General features: G+C 44.5%; 1 protein-coding gene across 1 annotated transcript in view; it reads left to right on the top strand.

The window, feature by feature from the left end:
• LOC107297394 (GDNF family receptor alpha-4-like) overlaps positions 1–5,735 on the top strand; it is a 23,478-nt gene extending 17,743 nt beyond the window's left edge. Inside the window, exon 5 of the mRNA XM_015826759.1 lies at positions 5,592–5,735. Within this exon, the coding sequence (XP_015682245.1) occupies positions 5,592–5,735 (144 nt within the window). The remainder of the gene's footprint in view (positions 1–5,591) is intronic.
• Positions 5,736–9,036: the final 3,301 nt, after the last annotated feature.

Genomic DNA, 9,036 nt, shown 5'->3' with positions numbered 1-9,036 from the left:
ATCCTATCCTATCCTATCCTATCCTATCCTATCCTATCCTATCCTATCCTACCTTCCATCCATATCTATCTATCTATCTATCTATCTATCTATCTATCTATCTATCTATCTATCTATCTATCTATCTATCTATCTATCTATCTATCTATCTATCTATCTATCTATCTTTCCTATCCTATCCTATCCTATCCTATCCTATCCTATCCTATCCTATCTATCTATCTATCTGTCTATCTGTCTATCATCTACCTACCTACCTACCATCAAGGTAAATTGATATTCTCAGCTTCAAAGCAGCCTCCATTCCTGCAGGCTACGGAGGCCTCCGGCGGGTGCTGTTTTCCTGCCCTTGGGAGCAGTGAGGCTCTCCGGCCATTGTCTTCTGCTCCCCTCCCCCGTAACAAGCTGCTCCCTAGCCAGTGGATTTCTTTTTGGTGAACCTGATTATATCCCTTGTAATCAACCTCAATTTCCTCCTAATTGCTTTCTAATCCCCATTAAAAGCTGCTTGCGAAAAGTCACATAAACGTCAGGGGGTCCTTTCCGTGGGCAGCATCCCAACAAATAAAATTGAAAACATCAGAGCATTCGAGCACCCAGCGTTAAAGAACATGGATCCTCCAGCTTTCTTTTTTAAAAAAAGCAAAATAATACCCTGTAATAAAAGCAGCCTGGACAAGAAAATGGATTGTTATACAGTCAATAGCATCAGAACTGACGGCTGCAGTCTATAATTTGGATGTGGGAGAATTAGCAAATAGGCAGTCAGCCAGCGTGTTTTCTTGGGTTTACCTTTCTTTCTTATCTTGGTGCGTCCCTCAAAATGTTGGGAGGAAGGAAGGAAGGAAGGAAGGAAGGAAGGAAGGAAGGAAGGAAGGAAGGAAGGAAGGAAGGAAGGAAGGAAGGAAGGAAGGAAAAATGAGAAGGCAGGAGAATGAGAAAAAGAAAAAGAAAGAAAGAAAGAGGAAAGAAAGAAAGAAAGAAGGAAGGAAGGAAGGAAGGAAGGAAAGAAAGAAAAAGAAAGAAAGGAAAGAAAAAAAGAAAGAAAGGAAAGAAAGAAAGAAAGAAAGAAAGAAAGAAAGAAAGAAAGAAAGAAAGAAAGAACGTGGAGAAAAGCAAAATTTTACATTTATGCAGGAAAAATCAAAGGCACAAATACAGACTGGGAGAAACCTGGCTTAAAAACAGCAACTGTGAGAGGGACCTGGGAGTCCTAATGGACGATCACTTAACTTTAAGCCGCAGTGTGCAGCAGCAGCCAAAAAAGCTAACACAATCCTGGGTTGTATAAACAAGCATAGAATCAAGATCACACGAAATATTAGCACCGCTTTATAAAACCCTAGTGAGACCACACCTGGAATACTGCAGCCAATTTTGGTCACCATATCACAAAAAAGACGTTGAGAGTTTGGAAAAAAAATCAGAGAAGAGCAACTAAGAGGATCCAAGGCCTGGAGACTAAAACATACGAAGAACGACTGCAGGACTTGGGATTGGCCGGTCTAAAGAAAAGAAGAAATAGGGAAGATAGGATAGCAGCCTTCCAGTATTTGAGGGGCTGCCACAAGGCAGAGGGGGCCAGGTTGTTCACCAAAGCACCAGAGGGAAGGACGAGAAACAATAGTTGGAAACCAATCAAGGAGAGAAGCAACCTGGAATTAAGGAGAAACTTCCTGACAGTGAGGACAATTATCCAGAGGAACAGCTTGCCACCAGAAATCATGGGTGCTCCATCACTGGAGATTTTTAAGAAGGGGCTAGACAGTCACTTGTCTGAGGTGGTATAGGACAGGTTCTCCTGTTTGAGCAGAGGGCTGGACTAGAAGACCTCCAAGGTCCCTTCCAGCTTCTATTCTATTCTATTCTATTCTATTCTATTCCATTCCATTCCATTCCATTCTATATCCATTCCATTCTCTATTCTATTCTGTTCTGTTCTGTTCTGTTCTGTTCTGTTCTGTTCTGCTCTTATTCTATTCTATTCTATATCCATTCCATTCTCTATTCTATATCCATTCCATTCTCTATTCTATTCTATTCTGTTCTGTTCTGTTCTTATTCTATTCTATTCTATTCTATTCTATTCTATTCTATTCTATTCTATTCTATATCCATTCCATTCTCTATTCTATTCTATTCTATTCTATTCTATTCTATTCTGTTCTGTTCTGTTCTGTTCTTATTCTATTCTATTATATTCTATATCCATTCCATTCTCTATTCTATTCTGTTCTGTTCTGTTCTGTTCTTATTCTATTCTATTCTATTCTATTCTATTCTATTCTATTCTATTCTATTCTATTCTATTCTATTCTATTCTATTCTATTCTATATCCATTCCATTTTCTATTCTATATCCATTCCATTCTCTATTCTATTCTGTTCTGTTCTGTTCTTATTCTATTCTATTCTATTCTATATCCATTCCATTCTCTATTCTATTCTATTCTATTCTATTCTATTCTATTCTATTCTATTCTATTCTATTCTAATGACCTCTGGGTGGCAGCAAGGAGAAGCCGCTTTTACCCTCTGCTGCCCTCTGGGGACAGACCATAGCATTGCAGCTCAGGTATGATGGACGGCAACTTTTGGCTCACGGTCTCTCTTGGCCTGTGTCCAGGGCACAAAGATAGCCCTTTGGTTTCCCCTTTGTGTGTTCCTTCTCTCCTTGCTGCTGAGAGGAGCTGCTCTTTTATGGCGTCCGTAAACGTCCCCTCCAGAAATCTCCTCCACCATATTTATTTATTTCCTTTCCATCAAACATCGGTTTGATCTCTCGTGCTTCTCTTGCTCCGAGAAAGCTTCCGAACTCTGCTTTCTCCAAAGCTTCTTTTTCTTTTCTTTTCTTTTTTCTTTTAAATACATTTTCATTAGAACGTCATTAGCATTTTTCGATACGGTAAAAGTACACAAAACCAAAACAACAACAACAACAACAAAGATAGAAAGCGCCAAACAAAAAAAGAACGGGAATGAAAAAAAAATAAACATACGGTTCATGCCTTTATTTCTATCCAGCGATTGTCGGTCCAAGTTAATTATTCGTTGCCACGAAAACCACTCAACACACCGTTCAAAGGGGGAAAAAAAGAGGAGAACCGAACGCACGAATCAAAGCTAAAAGAATAATATGGAATTTTATTGTCCCTATTGTTACCACTCCAAGCTATATCTCTAGCATCAAAAAAATACATTAATTTAAAAAACCCACAGAATATTATTTGTATAAAACTGAGACAGGAAGCTAAAAAATGTAAGATAAAAGGGCTCGCAGAGCAGATTTCCTTACGAACAGTCTCAAAGTTGTTTAAACTTGTTTATATCTCACACTTCTTAACCGCCCATCTGCCTCAGAGCTGGGCTCCGGGTGGCATCCAATTTAACGTTAAATGCTGGGAATTAAATCCAAATTCTCTGGTGTTCAGCTCTTCTGCAACACACGGGCACCTTATCCTATTTCTGAAAAATAAAATAAACACACACACAAACACACACACACAGGGAGAGAGACTTAATCCTCTCCGTTTCTTGAAAGACCTGCAAACTATGCCAAGCCCGGTGTGATAACGCAATGTTGTTGCTGCTGCTAGAGCTTCTCTCCCTCCGGGCGAAGTTTCCTAACCGCATTGAACTCCTGGTGGAGTCCGGAGGCGATCCGGATTAAAAGAAAAGAAGAAAAGAAAGGCGCTAAGCCGATTTCAAAGGAGCGATAAATCCCTTCCCGGTTCCAGCGGGAGAAGCTGGATATCGGAGCTGACGTCTTGCCTGCTTTTCAAGAGTGGGAGAAACTAGAGAGACTCGACGACTTAACGACCGCAATCGGCCCCCAAAATTACGTTGTTAAGGGAGAGATGGCTTACGTGGGTTTTGCCCCATTTTACGACCGTTCGTGCCACCGTTGCGAAGCGAATCCCCACAGGTGTTAAAGTCAGGGACACGGTGGTTAAGTGACTCTGGCTTCCCCCGTTGTAGAAGGCCGCAAAAAGGGGATCGCGTGACCCCCCTGGACTCTGGAACCGTCATGAATCCGAGTCAGTTGCCGAGCGTCTGAACTTTGATCACGTGACCACGGGAGAGGCTGTGACGGTCGTAAGTGTGAAAAACGGTCCTAAGTCACTATTTTCGGTGGCGTTGTAACTTCGAACAGCCACTAAACTAAACGATGGGTTGTAAATGGAAGACAGGACAGGATTCCTCTATCTCGTCTTTTGCATTGGAGAGAAATTCCATGTGTGCTAATCACACTTGGCCAAGTGGAGTATCTTGTCCTCTTCTATTCTCTGTTTTCTGTTCTCTGTTCTCTATTCAGTTCTATTCTTGTGGACTTCAACTCCCAGAATTCCTCAGCCAGGCACACTGGCTGAGTAATTCTGGGAGTTGAAGTCCACCAGTCATCAAAGGGCCAAGTTTGAAGACCCCTGATATAGACTTTAAGAGGAGTGGACTTCAACTCCCAGAATTCCTCAGCCAGCGTGCCTGGCTGAGGAATTCTGGGAGTTGAAGTCCACAAGCCATAAAAGGGCCAAGTTTGAAGACCCTTGATTTATCATCTATTCTACTGTATCCTGTCCTATCCTATCCTGTCCTATTCTAGTCTAATATAGTCTATTCTTCTCTCCTGTCCTACCTTACCTTACCTTACCTTACCTTACCCTACCCTACCCTACCCTTTCCTTCCTTCCTTCCTTCCTTCCTTCCTTCCTACCTATCTCTATCCTATCCTATCCTATCCTCCCTCCCCATCCATCCATCCATCCATCCATCCATCCATCCATCCATCTATCTATCTATCTATCTATCTATCTATCTATCTATCTATCTATCTATCTATCTATCTAATCTTTCCTATCCTATCCTATCCTATCCTATCCTATCCTATCCTATCCTATCCTATCCTATCCTATCCTATCCTATCCTATCCTCCCTCCTATCTATCTATCTATCTATCTATCTATCTATCTATCTATCTATCTATCTAGCTAGATAGCTAGATAGCTAGATAGCTAGCTAGCTAGCTATCTCCCTCCCATCCATCCATCCATCCATCCATCCATCCATCCATCCATCCATCCATCCATCCATCCATCTATCTATCTATCTATCTATCTATCTATCTATCTATCTATCTATCTATCTATCTATCTATCTATCTAATCTTTCCTATCCTATCCTATCCTATCCTATCCTATCCTATCCTATCCTATCCTATCCTATCCTATCCTATTCTTTCTGTTCTGTTCTGTTCTCTGTTCTCTATTCTGTTCTATTCTACGCTGTATTATTCTGTCTATCATCTATTCAGTTTTGTTCCTTTCCGTTCTATTCCACATGTGACCCCGGGGGGACGCTGCAACGGTCGTGAGGGTGAAAATCGGCACGGAGTCACTTTTTGCAGTGCTGTTGTAACCTCAGACGGTCACTAAAAGAACCGTTGTAATTCGGCCATACTTTCTAACACTCCTTCTGACCTTCCCTCCTGTCGGTGGGAGGTTCCCTCTCCGTCTTCTTGATCTTTGCTTCATCCTTCACCCCCCACGGCGAGTCCCATCTCCTCACGCTCACCTTCACTCTGCTTGTTGTTCTAGGTGTCTGCAGAAGAGAAGCCGTTGCGCGATGCGTCGCACCTTGGACCCGGAGCGTCTGACTCCGCCCTGGCATTGACCCTTGACCTCTGGATGATGGTGTGGAGCTGCACGGCCACCAGTACTGTCCTCCTGATGGCCATGTGAACCAGACTGAGGCCTTGCTCAAGACCGCCCACCGAGGGGCCTGCTCGGTCTTCGATTTTTCCAACTTGGGACTCCAGGAGGGTGGTCCCACCCACCGCCATCTTCCTCCGCATCGACTTTGTAGAAAGAGAAGAGGAAAGAAATCCTCATCCCTTGAGCTGGTCTGTGAACGTCTTTCTGGAGAGCAAGGGTGGGCCATCCAGGGAAAGAGTCAACCCTGAACATCTTCAAGAAATCCCGTAGGTGTGCTGAAATCACAAACAGAAACCAATCCACACGAGTGTCTTTTCTTCATCTTTGACCAGCGAGTCAAAGCTGCCTCTCCTTTTTTTTGGGTGCAATGAAGCAGTCTCACTTGAGAACGAGAAGATCTGTCTTCTGAGAAAACCTTCTGTAACCAGGTTGGGATCCACCTTCTCTATGCTTGGCGTGGGAAGACTGCTCCCCCCACGTCAACGTGTGGTATCAAAACTCTACCCAGCCCCCTTGTTTTTCATAAGGCTCAACCTCCCTAGAGTATGTACACAACCCATGCAGAAGGACCTTTCACTAGAGTGATCTAGTGAGAATCAAAAACTAGGGACCATCTTTTGAAATGTGGCTCTTGGTGGGACTCGGTGGGACTTCGCTACAGACGGAAATTGTCCACCCTTCTTATGGGCAACGCATCAGTTGGGGTCAGTTGAGGTTCTTCACCATGACAGCTTTGTATAGGAACTGAAAATTCCCCTACGGGGTTGATGTGTGGTGTGTCTTTCCGGACACATCTCCTCTCCTCAATCCCTTCTCAGAATGGTGGGACAAGACCGTGGGGGTGAAACTTCTCAAAAGAATGTGTAGGATGAACATCTCGCACTAGGTCTCCACGACATGGACATCTCACCTATAAGTCTCCACGAGATGGACACATCCCACATAGGTCTCCACCCATTTTTGAAATGTTGGGGCTCCAAAAGCGAACCCATCGTGGTCGACCCAACCTTTGTTGATAGCAACATGGGTTTCAAAGCAGGAGTTGTGTTTCTCGACAAAAATCACCATGCCGTTCAGCTTGAGCGGTCTTCCCAGAGAAGGGCAGTGCTTTGAGCCGAGACTAAACGATTAAACGAGAACAGATGCTCCATCCGTGGCAACCGATTGATCCCTGCTGATTCACAGCCCCTGCTCACACACACACACACACACCGACCTCACCAGGAGGCCCAGAAGCACCAACGGAGCTACACAACGGTGGCGGTCAATCCTGCTGGGAAGTGTCTCTCGGCTGCTATTCGCGGCAACGATTGATAGCCGTCACGACGCCCCACCACCACGTTCGGACCATCATTATTCTTGCTTGGAGTTATTCAGCCTTTGGAACCGAGGGGGGGGGATGAGGTTGTATGGTTGGGGGGGGTCTTTCTCCATCTCCGGGAAATCGCTCGGAGGCTTTGTCTCCGGGACTCTGCTGCTGCACGGGTGCGCGTGCAGAGGGCGATGTCCTTCTAAAAAGGCCGGGGGGAGGAAATCAAACGTGCCTCAGAAATGTGGCAGACACAGCAATTGCGCTAGATGGAGTGTGGTACCCTCGCAATCCGAGGCGACTGTGGTAAAGTTGAATGTTACCGATGGGTTCAAACGAAGCAAAATGGCCGCCGCGTTGTCTTTCACTCCATCATTCGATGCTCGGTGCACGACGTAAAGAACTCCCTCAGCTCAGCCAGAAATATTCATTTTGCGTTGTTTCACACGAATCTGGGTCCTTGTTTTTGCGGCATTCAACCACTCCGTGTGAATGTGAGGTGGGGGGGAGGTGTCCACAACCAAATGGGGCCGGGCGATAGCAGTCCCGCTTTGCCGTGACACCAGCGCACACAATCCTACTTTAGAGGCCTCGGTTGTGTCTCCGCGATGGCACCACACACACACCCTCGCCGAAGGTTTGCCATCAATCCATTTTTTACGACGGTCCCAGACCAGCGTTACAAATAAAAGCATTAAAACTAGAAACATAATAAAAAAAATTAAAAAGCAGATAAGATAATATGATCAGAGGTGGATTAGGGCTGTTGGAGTCCGCCTAATTTTACATACAGCACGGGTCATCCTCGAGTTACGACCACTGAGCCCAAAATATCAGTCGCTAAGCGAGACCGTCGTTAAAGGGAGTTCTGCCCCCATTTTACAGCCTTTCTTTCCGCCGTTGTTAAGCAAATCACGGCAGTTGTGAAGTTAGGAACACGGTCGTTAAGTGAATCTGGCTTCCCCATTGATGTTGCTTATCAGAAGGTCGCAAAAGGGGATCACATGACCCCGGGACACTGCGACCATCATAAATACGGGTCAGTTGACAAGCATCTGAACTTTGGTCACGTGACCACGGGGATGCTGTAACGGTCGTAAATGCGAAAAACGCTCAAAAGCCCCTTTTTTCAGTGCCGTTGTAACTGAATGGTCACTAAATGAACGGTTGTAAATGGAGGACTGCTCCTATTCGCCTTCCTTCACCGTCTGTGTTATGGTGGGTGTTCTTCTCAGCAAAACAGAAGCTCTTTGTGGACTTCAACTCCCAGAATTCCCCAGCCAGCTGTGTTTGGCTGGGGAATTCTGGGAGTTGAAGTCCACATATCTTCAAGGGACCAAGCTTGAAAAAACATCGTTTTAAAATGGGCCAGGCTGAAAAAACTCTGCTATATAATATCTCTCCTGCACTTCAATCAAGCCATCAGAATAGAGCTGAAAGGGACCTCGGAGGTCTTCTAGTCCAACCCCCGGCGCAAGCAAGGGACCCTGTACGATTGGAGACAAGCCTCTTTTTAAAAACCTCCCGTACGTTTAAGTCAACTTCCTTGCCCCCTAAGCCCATCCCATTGTCTCGAACAAAAAGCATGTCGGAGGAAAAATCTTCATCAGGGTCCAGTCCAAGCTGGGAATGAACGACATGGAGGCTGCTTTAGAAAGAAGATTGCAGCATTTCACGACTCCGTCCGATCTTCTGCACAGCAACGCACGAGATTGAGGAATGTGTCCCTTAAAATAAAAAAGCCAGATCAGAATGAGTTTAGAGCCAGCCTAATCAATAAATAAAAATTACCCCCTAGGATAACTAAAAAGTAAGTCCCAACTTGGAGCAAACGTAACAATGGAATAACTACATTACGCTTCGCTTCTACTATTATTTTCCCCTTATCCAAAGGTAAACATCCAAAGTACCAAATATTCTGGGTTTTTGTTTACTAGCGTACCATTTTAATCGAATGAATAAAATCCAAAGGCTTTATGTATGACATTCTTAATAACAACCTTGGCTCAGCTAAAACTT

The sequence above is a fragment of the Protobothrops mucrosquamatus genome, unplaced genomic scaffold (genome assembly GCF_001527695.2).
Source record: "Protobothrops mucrosquamatus isolate PMUCROS unplaced genomic scaffold, P.Mucros_1.0 scaffold3284, whole genome shotgun sequence".
NCBI classification, from domain to species: domain Eukaryota; kingdom Metazoa; phylum Chordata; class Lepidosauria; order Squamata; family Viperidae; genus Protobothrops; species Protobothrops mucrosquamatus.
Note: the sequence above shows the minus strand (reverse complement) of the source record. Positions and strands in the feature narration are given on the sequence as shown.